The 21,058-nt window shown below is 32.0% G+C and overlaps 1 protein-coding gene across 1 annotated transcript; it reads right to left on the minus strand.

Moving 5' to 3' along the window:
- Nucleotides 1-831: 831 nt before the first annotated feature.
- On the minus strand, nucleotides 832-19,747 carry LOC148603323 (peroxisomal bifunctional enzyme-like). Its single transcript, XM_088551268.1, has 17 exons — nucleotides 19,575-19,747; nucleotides 16,370-16,512; nucleotides 15,772-15,910; nucleotides 14,266-14,422; nucleotides 12,879-13,008; nucleotides 12,334-12,383; nucleotides 10,445-10,591; nucleotides 9,888-10,037; nucleotides 8,945-9,088; nucleotides 7,941-8,060; nucleotides 7,407-7,628; nucleotides 5,987-6,089; nucleotides 5,538-5,684; nucleotides 5,011-5,135; nucleotides 3,119-3,216; nucleotides 2,274-2,383; nucleotides 832-1,608 (listed from the first exon to the last, which is right to left on the minus strand). The coding sequence occupies exons 1-17, from the start codon at nucleotides 19,643-19,645 to the stop codon at nucleotides 1,508-1,510; spliced, it is 2,157 nt and encodes a 718-aa protein (XP_088407394.1). The 5' UTR covers nucleotides 19,646-19,747; the 3' UTR covers nucleotides 832-1,507.
- Between the last annotated feature and the right edge of the window lie 1,311 nt (nucleotides 19,748-21,058).

The raw sequence follows: 21,058 nt of genomic DNA on the forward strand, positions 1-21,058 counted from the left end.
ACAACATGCAATGTTTATTTTCAATCTGAGCATGTAAAAATCCCCACGTCAGTTCTATGCGTGATACCCCAAGGAACAATTATACCAAGTTTGGTTTCAATTGGTCAAGCAGTGTCAGAGGAGAAGAAATTTGAAAAATTGTTCACGATCATGACAACAGACGCCAAGTGATGGCAATAGCTCACATGACCTTCGGCCAGGTGAGCTAAAAACTATAAATGATTGAGATGGAATCCATATCTGTGGCCTCATCATGCAACCAAGCCATCTATACGAAAACTTACAAACTCAAAACTTTCAGTTTTTAATGTGGCACTCATATTTAACAGAAATACCAGTTGAGAAAGAAGTATGGAATCAAATGTATTTTGGACACAAGTTTATAAATAAAAAAACAGGAATTGACCTTGGAGTCAAAGTGTAAGGTGATCGGCCCCTATCCATGGTACAGGGGATATTGTTTTTAGGAGATCTACCCACATGCCAAATATCAAAAGTCCACATTGAAAGAAAAAAGTTACAGCCTGGACACTTTTTGTGGTTGGGCTCTAAAATGTTGAGTCCCAACATGAACATATAATTTTGACATTGAATTCAAGGTTCAAGGTTAGGTATATTATACGGAATGCCTATTAATTAAGTTAAGTGAGTCTTGTCATGATACTACTACCAAATACACATATACATATGATAAATGACATTACAAAACCTTATAATTAAAAGAGATGGACAGAGAGACATTTTACTATAAGACAGCTATAGAAAATAAGACAAGGTATTGGAAGGAGTAAATGTAAATTACAATTCTAAAAACAATATATAACAAAAATACATGTTTCTTCTCATTTTATTTTCATTATAAATCATAAAAAAATCAACAAATATAAATTATTTGATATAAAAGTGCATAAATAATCATTTGGCTAAAATTAATTCTTCATTTGAAGAAAAATTGCAGGATAATGCTGATTATGACAAAACAATAATTCATTTTCATTTAAGTATTGTGAAGGTAAAATATTGAATCTAAGTACACATTTTCATTAAATTATTTATAGTTGATTGCATTGTCCTTATCGTTCAAGTCCATTTATTTGTGTGGTCAAGTTACTTAAGTTTGCTTGACCATCAAAATGCTTGAGATTTGGCAAAAGTTTGAAAGATCAGAGAAAAAAATAACAAATCAATGGAAGATGCCACCACATGAGCTTCAAAATGCGTAGGTCACATGCAGAAGATTTTGTGAGACAGTTAATCAGTATAATAAATATTGATGATTAGTGGTTATCTCCATTGTGAATAACAAAATATGAATCACTGTTTTGTATAACTAGACAAGATCTATTGTATTTCACTCCATGGACTGTCCCTAGATGAGTTAACCATTGACACATACTATATCAATTTTTATGTGTAATACCGAATAGATAAAAATAGAACCGAAAACATGGCACCAAAGACTTTTTTTATATATATAGTACCTAACTACTTAGGCTCCACAGTAAATTTAAAGTTTACTGCTAAGTCCCGAAATCCACTTGCTCATTGGTTCTTTAGATTTGCTGAGTTTTTCCAACAGCTTACTCGGTATCCAATGGCTACTGTAGGCTAAAACACATATATTTCTGCATTTATGCATTAAGTAAAATGGATATATGGTACAGAAATACACAAATATGTATTTACAAGGAGTAAAAAGTGTTAGGAATGATGTAAAAAATGTGTCTTTCAATTGTTTAAAATGAATTTTTGTCATAAAACTGAATGAGGCAAAATTAGAAACATTAATTTTCAAAAACCACTTTCAAGGTGGAGATAATTCGCAAGAAAATGTTCTATACAAATGTAATAGGAATTTTAGCTCCTTTAATTTTACAAGAATAAAAGGTCAGTGATTCCTGATTTTCCTGTCGAAATATGAAAGAAAGTCAGTGGTCTTCATACATAAAGTACATGTATATAAAATGTAAAAAAAAATCACTTATTTTTAAGCTCAGTTATGTCAAAACTAAGTTCAGTGACCAATGCTTTTTATATCAAAATTTTACAGTAAGTTTGTTCAAGACCACCTTAGAGAAAAATGAGAGAAATCTAAATGATCTGTCCTTAAAATAATTGTGACAAAATTCGGACAGAGAGAGAGACAAGGCGATTCCAATGTACCACCTATCCATTGAGTGAGGACTATAATTTCAATTTCTAGAAACACTTTAATTCACTAGACTCTTACAGCAGAGACTAAAAAATGTTTGGATCAAATAATAAATACTTACGACAATTTTGATGGTAGTAACATATTCGATCATACACTTTATCCAGACCAATTCTGTTGGCATAGTACATTGGTCCTCCAAGGTATTTGGGCCATGCAAATCCATATATCCTACAGTACACATGATACAAATGTATAATAATATTTAAAGTTTATGCAGATACTGGTCATTCAAATGATCTGCAATAAGAGCTTCAAATACGTATTTACAAGTATTACAGGAAATAAAATAGCTAACTTAAGGGAATACAGTTGGTCTACCCTTGAATAAAAGACAATCACCCAATTGGTCTACCCTTGGTTAAATGACAACCATCTAATAAAATATAATCTTCCTTATTTACATGCAGGTAGTTAACTGGAGAATTGAACTTGTATTTTCCATCATTTAATAGTATTTTAGTGTAAATTTCATAGCAAGTTTAAATCTCTGTTCCTTGATATTAACTATATTACCTGCTGTAACAATTACAGAAAAAGGTTTCATTTCCGTTTACATTTTTCAATAGTGACATTGAAAGTACTTGCTTTGTAACATTGTTGATGCATTTTCATCCCAAAGAAGTTACAGCAAAATATCTATAATTTTCCAGAAGCTCTATGTGCATAAGATCAAGCAGTAAAACTATGTACTCACCAACAAATACATAAAATCTTACAGTAAAACAATGTACTCATCAACAAGTACAGAAGATCTAGCAGCAAAACAATGTACTCACCAACAAATACATATTAAAGATCTAGCAGTAAAACAATGTACTCACCAACAAAAACATAAGATCTTGCAGTAAAATAATGTGCTCACCAACAAGTAAATAAGATCCAGCAGTAAAACCATGTACTCACCAACAAATATCAATATCTTCAGGTGAGGCAGCAACTCCTTCTTCTAGAATTCTAAACCCTTCATTAATTGCTGAATATAGTACACGCTCCAATATTTCCTACAAAAATAATAAGATTTATGACTTAGTGACAAGGCTTTTTTTACCCATAATTTGCTTAAGGCTAGAAACCACTAATTCCACTTCCCATAGGCTTCTATGCTAATTTCACAATATTCAATGGCTTCTCTGGACTTAACCTTAACTTTAACCTGCAGAGGACTATACATCAGCATGATTCTACATATGTCAGTTCACAATCCTCAGAATGGCATGTGGGGTTAGCAGACTTGCAGTGCAGTACTGGTCACTGGAAGTGAAGTGTCTATAAATAGCATGGGAAATCCCAGTGTTTTCACAAGATAGGGGTATATTTAGAAATCATTATGGAGATTAGGCTTCACATCACAAGAAGCAAAATGCACCTATAAAATGTACAGAAATATTTTTCCTTTCAGAAACTGTTTAAATTTTTTAAATAAGATGGGAACTTTTTTCACAGCACTATGACGAACAGGGGTAATTTCTGCGTAGGACTATTTTTGTGTACATTCCAAATGCTCATTGGTTGAATTGGTGGTCTGTAACCTTAAATTCAAATTGTTGTAATAATATCCTGACTTTTATTTGTAATTCTAACTACGTTAAAGAACCCATTACGTTTACAACTTTAAACTAGAACTGACCATGCTGCCCTTAACAGGACTAATACCCCGGATTCAGGTTGTGTAATACTTATTAAGTCTATAACCATTGGTATATTTACAAAATTTAATTCACTATAAACAAATATTTCAGTATATTTATTATCTAACATGATGTTAAATGAAAATCCATCTTGTGATAAAAAAAGTAAAAGGAAAATATCATCTTTGACAGCAATTTAAAAATTGTGAAGATAATAGCTTTGTTTTTTCACATACTTGTTGAAACCTGAATACCTGATGATATTATGATATTAAAGCATATTTTTATTTAAGGAATTTAGACTGTGTAAAACTTCATGAGAATCCTGCAAATAATATAGGAGAAGATGTGGGCAGTATAATATCAGACATCAAGCTTAAATTGTGTGCAACAATATCCTTACTTAATTTATCAAAACGAAAATTATTACACTTACCTCAATATGGGGATCTAATACTGCATGAATAGTTATTAATTTGGAAAGTAGTCAAAATAATACTGGACAAACAGACAGGCTGAAACCCTTATATCTGTATCTTTGTTTGCGGGGGTAAGGATACTGATAACAAACAAGAGGCTCCTAGGAGCCTGAATCGCTCACCTAGTAATTTTTCACCATTCAAGGGCAATAACTCTTACAAGGAGTTGTCTGACAACTTTTATCCCTGAAAACTTTTCAGGCCTTACAATAAGGATAATTTCTGCAACTGAAAGAATTTGGCTAAACCTAACAGTCTAGGAGAAATATGTGAAAAACTACTGTCTGACCCCACTGTCTGTTCTATTTTTAGTAACGGCGGCCATGTTTCTTGACGAATCAAAAATCTCTACATCAGTTCTATGCGGGATACCCAAAGAAACATTCAAATCAAGTTTGGTTCAAATTTGTCAAGTAGTTTCAGAGGAGAAGAGTATTGTATAATTGTTAGCGACGACGAAGAACGATGATGATGGACAGGTGAGCTCAAAATATGTTAAATCTCTTATGGTGGAATCTGTTATCTGTGAAACATAAACATAAGCAGTTGAACAAAAAAAAGTTCACAAAGAACTAGTTTTTTTTAATTATATTTCTGAAATTACAAAAAGAATTAGCCTTAAATTACATGTACTACATTAATGACCTTAATCTCCCACTGCAATACCAGTACATGTTTTTAATTTTACCTGTGTTGATATACTTCTCCTCTGTATACCAGCTTGTCTACGATGTTCCTCTATAATAGCAGTTACTTCATCATCAGGTGTTGCTATTTTACCACCAGGCTTCTCATACTTATAAAAACCTTTGCCTTCAGGAAAGAGAAGCAATATTTATAAAGTAAGATTCTCATAGTATTTCATGTTCACCATTTCTACTTATATAACATCCAAGATCTCAATTAACTTTGTGTATTATTGTGTAACTAGAAATATACTGAAAGCAAGCCTATAAGAATACCCTTTAAAAGGCTAGATAACTTTTCATATGATGTTAAGTTCAAAGTCATTCCATAAAACTAACCAATACATGACTACATGTACATGCATAAATTATACAAAAAACACACACAAAATTCCCTCAAAACACAGACAATCTGCACTACACTTAAAAATATCTTTGATTTATACAATTGAACAGACACACATACAGACTGAAAATCCATAGATCCCAGCTTTGTAGGAAATACATTCCAGTCTGGTTTGATACAGACCTGTCTTTCTGCCAAGTCTTCCTTTATGGAATAGTCTTGTGGAAATTGTAGTAATCCTCTCCCCTGACATGAACTTTGAATCGATTGTCAGTTTAATTCCTTTAGCCTTGGCAACCTCCTGCTGTATCTTGTAACCAATATCAATCCCTGAGATAAGCATATAGTTATAATTATGTTTAATACAGTATGATGCTACTCAATGTGAAAGAAAATGTGTATGTTGGATGGTGTACTCAGATGTCACAGAAAATGTGTATGCTGGGTTTGTACTCAGACATCACAAAAATGTGTATGTTGGGTTTGTACTCAGTTGTCACAGAAAATGTGTACGTTGGGTTTGTACTCAGATATCACAAGAATGTGTATGTTGGGTTTGTACTCAGATGTCAAATAAATATTAAATGTATGCACAGTTCTTACAATATTAAAAAAAGCTTAAAAAAACTCACCTGATAAATCAGAAATTTTGAATGGGCCCATTGGCATTCCAAGATTTTCCAATACACTATCAACTTCGTGAGGTGTAGCACCTTCTTCTACCAGAAACATTGCCTATTATATCAAAATCAGGAATCATTTCTGGATATCTGATTGAGCAAATAACTCATAATAATTCATACTGAAGGTATTTCCAATAAATCTGCAAATTTTGGAAGGGGATATATCTACATCTTTTCTTTCTGATGACCTCTACATGTTATGAGCTGACATTTTTCATATCTACAGGGTTGTTGTCTCTTTGATGTGTTCACCATATCCATTCTTGTTATTTACTTGGAGGGACCTCAGGGGCAGAAATAAGAAAATTTGTCCAACTGGTCAAGAGGGCAAGTTTTGTCGAAAATTAACTGGCTTGAAGTGAAGTTTAATTGCCCTGATGATATGTAGAATAGAAAAAAAAAAACATTCAAAATTAGACAGACAAGTGGACAAGCTGTGTTTAACTTGGTCTTGCCTGTCCTGAAATTGGTATCCTATGCACCAGCAAAAGAGTGAAATACCCTTGAGTTAATTTAAATTTGTATAAAAATGTGTTAACATTACCTGGTATTTTGGTGCATTTAACTTGGCATTTTTTGAGAAGATACAAAATTAATCAAAATAAAACCATGTCTGAATTATCAGAATACTGTTCTACACAATATCTAAATTTGAAAATAGAACTGTTTTCTATAGGAAAACCTACATTTTATTTACTAATGATTTATTACAAATAAAACCAATAATGAACAATGTGGAATGAAATTTTATACCAATGAAATGTAATTCTTTTAGTAAATAATCTTTTTTTGGTTTTTCTATACATAAAATGCTTCATAAAACACTTCCTGAAGACCCATCATCCATTTCTCATTTCTGGAAAATCTTTAATCAATCAGACATCTTATTAAGTGCTATTCTCTGTAAGAATCAGGCAGTGGGTGAATTATGGTTGAAAAAAAAACCCACACACGTCTTTCCAAGAATTCCTATTCAGAATTTTTTCAGAGTACAGAAATGGCACTTATTCACATTTTAAGTGTAAGTAATTCCAAGAATAAATTATAAGAAATGCATTGCAATTTCATCATCAAAGGGAGATAACTCAGTTTTCTACACCATTCTAAATTTACTTTAACTCCCTTTTCTGCATCCCCTGACACTTACTTAGAAGACAAACAAACTGTGAATTCATCTTCAATAAACCAAAAACTATGGGCCCACACAGTCAATTTTGTGTGTTTTTTCTGAGCATAATTCAATATTTTTCAATTTTGCCCGATTCTTACAGATTCTTCCACTTAAAACATAACATTGTGAGACAAGACATGAAATGTCACACTTGACTTGAAAATCACAAAGGTAGATAAAAATTGTTAGTAACAATACCTCTTGAACAAAAGGAGATCTCATTCTATTTGCCAGGAACTGCTGACAAGATTTGACCAATACAGACACCTTCCCAATCTTCTTTCCAACATTCATAATGGTAGCTACAGTAGCTGGAGAGGTCCTTGTTCCGTAGATATTTTCTAGAAGTCTCATGATAAAAGCTGGAGCGAAAAAGTGCATTCCTACAACCTTGTCTGGTCTTTGAGTAGCTGAACTTATCTGTAAAACATGTTGTCATGGAAATGATACAATGGAGATAGATAAATAATATAAGTTGTTTAGTAACTCAGTTAACTCTACATATGAAAGTAAAAAATAATTGAAAGGTAAAATTAGAACTTAACATGTTGATAAAATTTGGAAAGCCCATATTATGGGGCTTAATGGCCTTTGTCAGGGCAAATGAGACCGACTGAGAGAAAGGAGAACACCAACAATCAACATAGTGACTTTAATTTGCTGGTCTGATATAAACAGAAGGGATTCTCCTCTCTCCCCATTCTGCGCTTGTGTAGACTACTACAATCTTACCTTATCAATATCTAGACTGGATGTGTTAGAACACAATATGGTAGACGGGTTACAGATCTTGTCCAGGCGACCAAATATCTCTCTTTTCAAAGCTAGATTCTCAAACACAGCTTCTATCACCTATGAAATTAAATTACATACATTTACAGTACACACATGTGACAAATAAATGAGGCATCATAACCTGTCACATGGGTATAAAATTTGATGGAAAATAGTTATTTACTGGTCAATGATTAGGTCAAAAGAAATATAACATTATCCTTGAAAATTTAAAATACAATATTCTGAAGTATTCAGGATCTAACAGTTGCAGGAACAAAAACTGCCAAACCATGATACCATCAGCAACTTTTAAATACTGACTTACACGTATATTTCTTATTCACTGGCAATTTCCAATAACAACATAAGATCAAATCGATTGTTACATTTCAAACAAAATTAAAAAAAACATGTCTCCATAGAACTCCATGTTTTGTCTTATCAAGAGGACTTTGAGTTTTTTCTTGCTTGACTTCAAACTGTTGTTTAGATACAGCATATTTACATTAATATAAAACAAAAAGAATTTTTTCAAAACATCTAGATCTACTGCGAATATAATTTATTATGATTTCATTCATGTCAAACCCAATTTCTATTTTAACCACAGATGATTTTCGATTTATACAAAGGAAGAAAAACATGTACAGAAAACTCTGTGTTAATTCAACAATGAAGGCTTACTATATCAACTGAAGACGTCAATACTTCTTATTGATTGAAGGCTTACTATATCAACTGAAGACGTCAATACTTCTTATTGATTGAAGGCTTACTATATCAACTGAAGACGTCAATACTTCTTACTGATTGAAGGCTTACTATATCAACTGAAGACGTCAATACTTCTTATTGATTGAAGGCTTACTATATCAACTGAAGACGTCAATACTTCTTATTGATTGAAGGCTTACTATACCAACTGAAGACGTCAATACTTCTTATTGATGACAACTTACCATATCAACATTTCTGATGTCATCATACGTCAGTGTAGGTGTGAGGAGTTTAGCAGCTTTTTTGGCCACATGAGGAGGAGTTTTACCAAGTTTAACACTTCCTTCTATCACAGCACGTATTGTCTTCACTCCATTCTCTAAAAACTAAACAAAGATATCTCTGCATTAATAATTACTATTCCTTTCTTGAGATAAATTTGGATTTAAGGTAAAATTAAATATTTTTTAAGTAGCCATTCACCAAAGATTTATGCTGGAGTGACTTATGCGTAAAAGGATCGCATATTATTTTTTTAATGTTATTTAGAATGCTTAAACGTATTAAAAGTCACTTAAATTGAATCATGTAATACTTCATCAAATGGCAGAAAAATGTCAATCAATTAACTATCCATACTTTACATGGGAGATAACCTTTATTTTGTTAGGTCTAGATCACTTACACTTCCCGAGTCAAAAGGCCACCCCTCCACCCCCCAATGAGATGAAATTTGGATGGAATGGAAGAATGTGATTAAATTATATAGTCTTGTTGAGTGGGGATATAAAACACCTGTGTTTCTTGTTACTGAATAATCTGTCTGGTAGTTACTATCACAGGGCTTACCCATAAAGACATACAAGCTACAGCCTACTTGGGGGTTTTTGTCTGGTTAATATTCTGTAGAAGCTCTTCTAAGGTAAGTCTATTTATTACAATCAATTTGTCAAGAGATTTTACAATTACCCCATATATAAATTTAATAAGTGCATTCCCTTTGTACCTCATATTATTTAATGGAAAAGCCCTTATTAAAATAACAAGAATGGAAATGGTGAATATGTCAGAGAGACAACAACCCCACTGGGATGAAAAATGTCAACATAAGGCCATATATGTATAATAAAACAAATTTTCTTAGCTTGAAACATGGAACATTACTTCAATCATCATACCACTTACTTTTTCATTTTGTTCTACAAGAAAGACCTGATATCCTGCATTCAGAAGACATACAGCTATACCCGATCCCATTGTACCTGATCCTATAACAGCTACAGATTTTACTGGTAAAGGTTTCACGGACTGGTAATTTCCTCCTGGCATTTTCCACTGAAAATACAGAAGTACGTCAGATCATTAGTAGGAAAGGAAGATGGTTCACTATTAGGTGCTGGCAAAAAAAGGACAAACAACAAAAACAGATTTTAATCGAAAAATTGGTGAAAATCAAGGCACTTCCTCTTAGAAACAAATAAACTGTTATTTCCTTTCTTTTCAACATTGAAACTTCAATAACATCTGAAAACAATAATAATGAATGGGATTGACCATTCAGAAATACATTGTCTATACAGAGTACATAGATTTATTTCAGACATTCTTAAATATGTTTCTTTTTATTCACACTTTTTGTTACATGTCAGATTTAAGTTAAACTCACAGATTCCAAGACCAAACATCAATTTAGAATCACTGCTGTAGCATGTGAAATACCTAAAAGTTCAACTCTTACATACCCTGGTAACAGCCCTCTCAGCAAAGAAGGCATATCTCTGTGCTGCTGACTGTCCAGATAGTAGTAATTTTCTCATCAAAGTTTTCTCATATTCAATTCCTTCATCATAAGGTAAGGTGGCTGAGGCTTTCACAGATTTTACACAGTCCTTCAAAAGTAGAAAAAATGGGTCAAAGATAGAAACAGGAAGTAGAAGTGTGAAAGACTTGACATTGCCTCCCATGATATGGGACCCCTAACTAAACGTGCATACCATATATATAGTGGCTGTATATTACAGTTGCTGAAGAAAATATTACAAAAATACATCTGCCTACAGCCTGCCGTCAGCCTGTTCAACTAACATTCACCCCTTTCTATAAGCCCATTTACATGAATGCAGCCTGGCAAAAAAGGCAAACAATCAAAATATAAGGTCAAATAAAAGCTAATACTAAAAGTAAGTAAAGACATAGGGCTGTAAGGCCATTTAAAGTTAATTTTGCATGCCCTCCCCTATTTCTTTTGAAGGTGGTTCTTTAATAATTTTTATTGCACTGTAAATAAATTAAAGACAGTAAATAGTGTTCTCCCAAGATTTTTTTGGAAAGTGCTGTATTCAGTGTGCAAGGCAGAATATTGTCAGATCATGAGTTGAAATGAACTGCTTTGTATTTTATGTTACTTTTGAATATTGATATGTGTATACAAAATGTATAATATGCTGTTCATGTTTACATGAATTATTTATTGGTAAATATTTTAAAACTGCAGTAAAAATGTGAAAGTATTGTTGTTTGTGGAGTACAAATTTTTGTGGTTCAAATGGGCAGGGCAAACCACAATATTTGGTTCCCAATGAAAAGGAAATTTTTCATTGATTTGTATGTTGCATATGTTAAAACCATAAATTCAAGAACTCACAAACAAGTGAATTATCCTAAATCCTGGTACCCAGGAACAAAAGTACCTTCACAGTAACTGGTTGTATACTATTTCTTTCTTTTATATACATGTTTACATTGGTTATATTGGTATTTAATACCACAATATACATTATTAAATAATCTTTAAGCACAGCATTGGTAGAAAGATGTCACAGAACTGACATCTAAAGAACAGCTCTCAAACTAGATAGTGTTGTATAGCCCAGTGCTTTAAGTGCCTGGGGAGAAAACTGCAATAAATCGCTTCCTCCTGGCAAAATTCATTGTCGTATTCAAGTTTCAATATCTAAATATTTGCAGTACATTAGAAAGCTATTTATTTTAAGGATGTTATCAATGTAACCCATAAAAAGTCTTCAACCAATGACATATTGTCCTGCTCAGCATTGTTTATTGATTGATTGATTGATTCATTCATTTCCTCTAATAGAGATGACAACATGTGTAAGTATATACAAGAATATCGAGCAAAATGTACATGAACACAAATGATGAGCAGTTATAACATACACTATATCAAAATATCAAAATGAGGGATATAAGTGTAAAAACAAAATCTGCAATATTATCAGTAATATTACGCATCAGATACATTTCAGCACCATATATTGCTGACAGATACAACTCTGAAGATATGAGCCAATTTGATAGAGACATAAAAACCTATGAACACTAGTCTACGAAGAGGCAACTATGTCAAATTTGGCAAAATGTTGAAAAATCAAAGAGAAAAAAATAAAGATCAAAGGAAAAAGAGGCTAGATCAGCTTAAAATATATATTAGTCTCAAGCAGTTTTGTGGGATAATGAGCATTGCAAGGAAGGATTAGCTGATTTTATATTGGTTAATTTACTAGTCTGTTAAAATTGGCAGAGAAGTTGCATTTGGCCTGTAAGCAACAGGACATGATATATGCATGAAAAGTTAATATGCCCCATCTATTTTTGTGATACATAAACTTACTACTGGTGCTTCAAATCCTTTATATTTCTTCTTTACCAATGACATGTACTCTGAAAATATCAAAGCACATTAATCCAACATCACTTTCAACTGCAATGGATGTATTTTTATTTATAAATTAGATTTGGTAGCCAAAACAATGTGTTTAGTTCCCAGGCCATAAAATAACACCTATAGGATATTATACCAACATCACTTTCAACTACAATGTCAATAAATGTCTATCTTGAAATAAAATGTTTCATTGCTCACAAATAATGATCCTACACAGATTTTTTTCTTAAAAGTTTAAAGAAAGGCTATTGTAATTCATGGAGGATAAAGTTAAAATTTCAACATTTGAATGCATCTCAGAATATGACAACTCAATTCACTACACTGCTCCATTGCATCGTATTTTTATTAATACAGAGAAAATGTTGTAAGTTTATAAGGGCCTGAAAAACTCCCAAAGATGTTAGAACTGTCAAATTTTCTAAGCAAATTTTTGGTTACTCCCTCAGCAGGAGTGGAACTTGTAACTCTGCAAAATATGTGAAATATACCATCAGCTATCTGGTCTGCCATTGCAGCATCTTTTACCATCTTAGTACTAAGTCGTCTGTCTTTCAATGGTTTATCTATCACTGACATTGCAAATTTTATTCCAGCATTAACAACATCTCCAGTAAATATCTGTAGAAAGAACGGACATCATTGGCAATTCCAGGAAGAGTTACCCCCCTTTGCTTGAAAAGTTTTGTGAATTATTGTGACTAAAAACGACCAAAAACAGTCTGAACCAGCAGGTATGGGACCTTTATTTCCCCAATACACACATGGTCTATGTAATCAACCAATCATGGAAACTAATGCAAAATTGAAATCTTAAAAAAATTAACAGTTTTCTGTTATATAAACATATATTTGTATCTATCTGTATATTATAGATTGAGTTAAATATATATGTAAAAAATCAATGAAATAAAACACTAACTTATAAAATAGGAATAAATATGAATTAATAAATAATGATATGCATATTTTAGATGTTTTTGTTAGAGCAGTCAATGTATTTTTGACACAAGTTTTAGCTACCAATGCTACAAATATCAATCTTTAAAATGATCTATACTTTTGTTTATATGTAACTATAATATATCCAATGAGCCACAAGATAACATCTAGACTTTTTATTGGTCATTGTTTGTTCAACTTTTCTGATCTTGGTATCTTCCAAGTCAAAAATACAGAGAATTCATATCAAGCAAAAATACAAAAGACAAAAAAATTAATTGTTTATAACTTTTAATTAATCTAATGGACATAAATTACTTGATTTTTTAATATAATTGAAGAGAGAACTTGATGTTACAAAAGCTTTATTAGTAATATTTTCTATCCAGTCTTTTTATTCTATTTGAGAAAATATGGGTCTTGTCTTATTTTCCATCACCTCAAAGCTCTGAATTCCTTTTTGTAATATAAACAGTAAAATATAAGGAAAATAAGCTCTCCTGCCATTTCCCTTTTCCACAAGTCCGGTCCTGCCTTTTAATTTCTGAATTTCGGATCCATACAACTTATTTAAATTTCATCCTAGCATCTCCCCATAAAAATCAAATGATAGTCCCATAAGGAGTGAAATCAGGGGCAGATCCAGGATTTTAGGTTGGGGGCGCACACTAAAAATTTCGCTGAGCGGAGCGAGGCCGAAATTTTTTTTAAGTTAAATTTTTGAAATATTCTTCTACAGTGGGTGCAATGTAGATATCTTATTTGGTAAAATTAGCAAGACGTTTCAACCTAAAAACGCCTAAATCTACAACTGACAACCCATGCTATGCTAATTTTAGGGGGGGACACACGCATAAAATTTCAGGTCATATTGAAAGTATAAAATTTGTTATAATAACAACAGAGGATCTACGATTTTGTACAATGAAATCTTACCTCATCAATAATTCCATATTTAGCAGCACTGTCTGCATTGACATGGCGACCAGAAGTTATCATATCCATGGCAACACTGAGACCAGTCAACCGTGACAACCTCTGTGTACCCCCAGCACCTGGTAGTATACCTATTGCCACCTCAGGAAATCCTACTCTAAAAATGGTAAAATTTATATTTGTTTATAATTTGCAAGTCAGTCAGTTATGAAAAAAATGTAAACGAAGTGGCTTTACAGTAATTTATCCCTCCCTGAGAGTTAATTACTGGACTCACCATTGGACATTTGATTGGTTTTGCATGATTGAATTAGAGGCTCCAAGGAGCTTAAATCCCAAATCTGGAAACAAAAGTTCCTTTCAGGCGCGTAGCTGCAGTTAGGCAAAAAGCTTTTGCCTGCACTTAATTTTGCCAATTTTTTTTTTTTTTTTTTGACATCCAGTAGAGGCATAAATGATGCTCTAAAACGCTATCTCCGTGGAGCTTCGACGGGGGCTTCGCCCCCCCTAGAACCCCTGCCGTAATTTTGCCTACACTTCAGTTTGGCCTCAGCTACGCACCTAACTTTAGCTGACTGATTGAGCAATGAAAGTTAATTTCCTGAAATCTTCAGTATAATAGTACTTGCCTTGTTTTTACTTTCAAATGTAAAAGAAAACATGTGATTTTAAAAACATTTATTCCAAACATAATACTTAAATATTTCAACAAGTGTAAATACTTCAAACATGTATAAGAGTATATGCACAGAGTTCTCATACAAAAAATTCCACTATACATTTTTCCGAAAAATGAATGTACTTCCCTCACAGAGCACAGACTATGACTTAGAGAATATAAATTTCATTATCTGGGGAGGGCACTGATTTCATCCTCTATGCAATTTAATATGCAAAAAACTGCTGTCTGATCCTGATGTTCTATGCTTTGTAACAATGACCATGTTTTTTACGGATCAAAACTCAAAACAACCATTTGTTCAGGATACTATACAGAACAATTATACATGAACCAGCTTTCATCGAATTCTGTCCTGTAGTTCAGAGGAGAAGATTAATGAAAGTAATAACATCAAAAATAGCGAAAGAAAAGCCCAAAAACAGCAGTTACTTAACATACAGCTAATGGATTTTCATGAAAATCTGATCATAGATAAATCTCGTCATAGTAAACATTTTTACATGTCACAATAGAGTATTCTTTATAACATATTAAGTTTGAAATCATAATGGTTCTCAAGATATAGAGTGGACACGATTTTTAACACAGGACATGGGGTTGTCAACTGAAACCAGTTTTTGAATTTGGCCATTGACCTAGGAAGTTGTACATACATTATGACAAACCCTCTGGTGTTGGTTAATATATGTGTCAAGTGTAAACTTTGAAATCATAATGGTTCTCTAGATATAGAGCAGACACGAATTTGTAACGGACGGACATACAGTCTAATCACTATACGGCGACCAAGGCGGGCCCTAAAAAATAGAGAATATTGTCACTACCTTGCAGATTTCTGAGCTATTCTATAATGACAAAACAGAGCACATTCCAGTCCCCCACCCAAGCATGTCCCATGAATAGAAGCTATCACAGGCTTGTTACTCTTCTCAAATTTTGCAAATACATCAGTCAGCCATGGCCCTGTGAATTAAACAAGTAAACAGAGATCTCAATTTAAACATTGTTTGTTTGTTTGTTGGGGTTTAATGTCCAAGCAGCAATATTTCAGCTATATTCAGACGATCTAAACATTGTTAAAGGAGTTATTATGCTATAAAGCTGGAATTCAATAAACATTTCATTCATGACCTTTCTTGGTTCAGTAAGCATGACATTTTCTCTGAAATAAACTGCAAATTAACATACAAACATCAATTAAAGCAGCATGATTGATGTCATTCTTAAAACAAAAGTTGTCCAATAAGTGTTATCAAAGAGTTTTATGGAGTTATCAAGGGAACCAAGATGGTAAAGGTAATCAAAATGATTGTTTTTTTTTTTTTGTATGCTTATTTTTGATTTTTTAATAATTGAACTAAAACTTCACCTACCAGCTTCTAAAACATTTCTAACAAAGAGTAATAAAGCAGTAAATAATACCTCTGTTACTGGAATTGTCAAATTCTCTAATATCGGCACCAGCTGGAAAAGTTCTATCTTTACCACATACCACTATAGCCTTCACTCTCCTATCCTTGACAGCCTTATCTATAAATTCATCTAATCCAACACGTACCTTATAACTGAAAAAATTAAAAGTCAAAAATAAAATACTATGAAAGCTTCTACCATATGTTTAAAATCAGCTACCTAACATTAGGTATGCAGAATTTTTTTGTTGTCTTTTAAGCTGACACAGGCTTTGCAAGTATCAAACTGGATGTTACTTGTTGAAATGAAATTATACCAAACACACAGTTTTCAATTCCAGTGAAAACTTTTAGATGATTCATGAGACTCTCAGACACAGCAATTATTTCAGATGTTTTAATAAAATTGGTTGATAAAAAATGACTTGATATGGGACTTGGCAAACTGTACTTAGTTATATTAAAAAAAAAACATACTAAAAAGGACTTCATACCTCAATCTGAGTTAAATTGCCGACTTGTTCGATTAATTTGATAAAAACTGTGAAATTTGTATCTACTGTTTTTTTTTATCATTCCACTAAAAAACTTCAAATTGATTTATTTTTCTTTCACATTTTTAACAAATTTTGAGCAAGGGGTATTCAGACACAAAATAAACCTTTATTAATTATCATTTCATTTTTACTTGAATTATTTAGTAACAAAATTTACTTCAAAATATTTTTAACTTTTCAAGACACAAATTCGGAATCTAAACATCCCATATCTCCTAAATGCTGCATGAAAATGAGCATGATGAGTAAAATATCATATGGATATTTTCATTTGATTAAATAATGCTCTTTGTAAGAATCATGCAAATTCTTAAATATGTGATACACCCCGAAAAAGGCTTTAATATTTTTGTTATTAAATTGTTTTATGGGTTTATATAATGATATGATTTTTCATTCCAATCTGTCTGTTCTTAGGAGATAATTCGCATTGAAAATCCAATAGTTTCTATTTTAATTCAGTGTTATTTAAAGAGTTATCTTCCTTAGTTTTGAATGCTTTGGTATATACTTTATAATGCATATCTCCTAAAAACAAGGGACGTATGAAAATCTGCATGTTTTTTTTCTGTTTACTATAACATTTTAAACAAAATATCAAAAATAAAAATATGTAGGCTTTCTAACCATGAATCACATTTTGCATGATTTGCTGTTCCCCAAAAAGCTACTTAAATAACCCATGTCCTTAAATAATTTTTCTAGTTGTGTTCATCAGGTTGGAACCGAAAAAAAGTAAATAGTAGAAACCCCTCTTTTCTTTTGGGATCCTATCCATCATTTGGTGTTTTCATAATCAAAGTAAGAGTAGAAAATTTGTAAAAATGTAAAATGTAAACTTTCAGTCAAGAAGTGGAATATTGATTATATCAATATTTCCATTGTCGCAGAAGTTGTACAATGCATTTTACATTGGTCTGTAACTATACCATAGACCTATAATTCAAGAGATTTGCAACTAACTGAAATTTCACATTGTCACACGACAGGGTACGAGATCTCATAATTACTTAATCGACAATGACAATTTTGCGTTAAAATGATTACAAGTAAAAAATTATTGTGAATATCAAAATAAAACCTTCTATTTCCTAATCTTTGATATCTTAGCTAAATGTTCATACCACATTTTTCTTTTTACAAAAACAAACAAAAAAGAAGTATTGAACACAAGTTACCTACCCAGGGATTTTTACCAAAATGAAAAATAATTCAAAATTAAATTATTTTTGTTTTTAAAAGTAATTGACTAAAAGCTTCAATTCGTTTCAGATCATTTCATCAAAAGGGGAAATAGTTGTTTGATAAATTAGTGTGATTATTTTATTGATAAACTGGCTAATTAACAAGTTCTTTATCTCTTTAATTATAGGTCTCTGACTATACTGAAAAAATGAAAAAAATATTTTAGCAATATTTCCACTTGCTAACAACTTTCCACATTTTTATTACTTCATTATTTTTATCATTCTAAATATCCACTACCTGAGGGGTACGTTTCTGTAGTGCCTCAAATGAGGAGTCACTCAGTGACATGACATGTTCCCAACCTGTTAACAATACTCATTATGTAAGCATGCTAGAGAAGACACCCCTATTTTCCAACAAAGCTGGTATTGAGCTCACTTTGACATGAAGTGACATCCATGATGTTTAACCATGACAACCTAACCAATGTAGCTTACAACCTTGCATTTCATTCACAAATGTGATAGCAACCATAAAATTTCAGGCTCGCTTGGGGGCACTGGTTTCCATAATATTTTCAATCACTTTTATATATATTGAATAATCTTTTATATACTGGGGTATTAAATTAGTTGACATAGTTTACTTGTTGAACCAATACAATAATTGAAATAAGATACATAGTACAGTGATCACAGAATTCACCAAATAAAATCTTAATCAGATTTTGGTATTTTAAAAAATCAGAGAATATGCGACCGCTATCTTCTTTAAAGACACATGTAATACTTGTTTTGCTTTAGCTCCATGAAAGCTGACAAATCAAGTTGTTCACTGAGACATTTTTTTTAAGTCTGATGTTTATGCCTCTCTAATGGGGGGCATCCAAGCAAAATAAAAATTAGCAACCCAAGACAGGTATAATTAGTTGGACTACATTAAGGTTCATCACCTTTCGACAAATAAGGCCTCTAAAAATTCATCATACTGAACTTAAAAAAACTTTCACTCAAGCAAAAACACTACACTGAAATCTATTGAAGCTTCAGAAATAGCAAAATTGCCAGATAGACAAAACGTTTAAACGAAGTCTATTAAGTTTATTTGGAATTACTCTGACATTTATTAAAAATAAGCTACTTTCAATTGGGAGAACTTTAATGCTAATACTAGTACTTTATGCTTTGGACTTTGGCACTGCTTTCCTCATATCAACTACAGCCTGCCTTCACTAAGACCAAAGGTGGTGCAGATCATAAAAAGCTGAAACATATATTTTATTACCTCCATCTGTGAATATTCATCTTGCAAAACAAACAAACAAATAAAAACAAAAGATAATTTAGAACAGAGGTGGGAGTTGTCGCAGATATGGCAGTACCATACATGTACAATGAATTTTTTTTACAAATTACAGTATTTACTAATTTAGTACTACTTTGACAATGAATTGAAAAGACTTTTATTTACCTGAATGCATTTACAGGGGGGTTATTAACTTCAAGAACTGCAATTTGACCCTGCACTGAATAGTCAACCATTTTTGAACGTCGCACAGCAGACTATGAGGCAGTTCACCCATATATATGAGATTACCGAGTAACGTCCTACATTCTAACACCAGATAACTCGAAAGTAAAAGTAGAATCGGGACTATTCGGCTATTATCGGAAATAACCGAGTAGTTCCAGTTAAAACAGCCCTTGTACACTTCGATCTTAATACATCAGAAGAGGTTTAAAAAATAAGTAAATTAAATATTAAATTAATTTCGTAAATTATAATTACCTTATAATTACCAACAAAAAGAAAGAAAATTAACTTCATCAATTCTTTTAAATTTTTATTTTTCAGGAAATTAATATAAAACGAAACCAACAAAACTATCCCTTAGCTTGCTTACATTTTCCTCAGTAGAAATATAACATTTTAGTCCACAGGCACAACTTCTTTTGACCAGTCCTCATATTCTTGAGAACCATTTTTTTCCATCTAATTTGTTGATATGAATAAACATTGTATTATTCTATTTTTGCCAGTGCCTGTCCCATCACAGTCTAATTAAAATCAGACCTTTCGTTTATATGGAACGCCTAAACTGTCTGATGAGATACACATTTGTTTACGTGTTGTCAATTTTATATTACTTGATGTGGTTTTATAATTACATGAGGTCTTTTTGTATTTACGTTATGTAGGAACATCTTTACATTATGTCGTTTTGTCTTTACGTTCTGCCATTTCGTCTTTACGTTCTGTAATTTTGTCTTTACGTTCTGTCGTTTTATGATTACGTTATGTTAACATATATTTACGTTATGTGGATTTATCTTTACGTGCAGTGGTTTTCTTATAACGTGAGGTCGTTTCATCTTTACGTTAATTTTTTTGTGCTCTTCCAGCAAAACAAATAAAATAGGAGGGGCTAATTTTTATTAGACTGGGCCCACTCACTGAAATTCCTAATACCAGCATATAAAAAAAAGGTAACACACAAACACACTAATTTTTGTATTTATTTTATTCTTGTATGAATATATTGGTAAGTGATATAATCCCTTATGGGGTTCAATGTTCATAGCTGTTTCTGATTTGTAGTGGAGGCCAAATCAGAAAACAGCTCCAGACACTGAATCCCAAAAATAAAATGGTAAATCAAATTTCATGTACATATTTTTATTGCGGGTTTATGTATAAATTGTATTTCATTATGTATTTTTCATGGAGAACCTATGTTTGTTTTGAATACTTGTGTCCAATCAATATGCTGGATTTTAGCAAATAATACACTGTTATTATAATACATGTACCTGTGTTTTAGCCATGTTTTAAAAGTAAAGATATTTTGATTTTTAATGTAGAAATAGGTAATGGTAAAAAGGTAATATTTTAATAAGACTTTCCATGGTTTTGCCCATATCAATAAATTTTTCATAATGAGAATTTAATATGCT

The sequence above is a fragment of the Perna viridis genome, chromosome 11, assembly GCF_037379345.1.
Source record: "Perna viridis isolate PV_CMFRI_1.1 ecotype Kerala chromosome 11, ASM3737934v1, whole genome shotgun sequence".
NCBI lineage: Eukaryota > Metazoa > Mollusca > Bivalvia > Mytilida > Mytilidae > Perna > Perna viridis.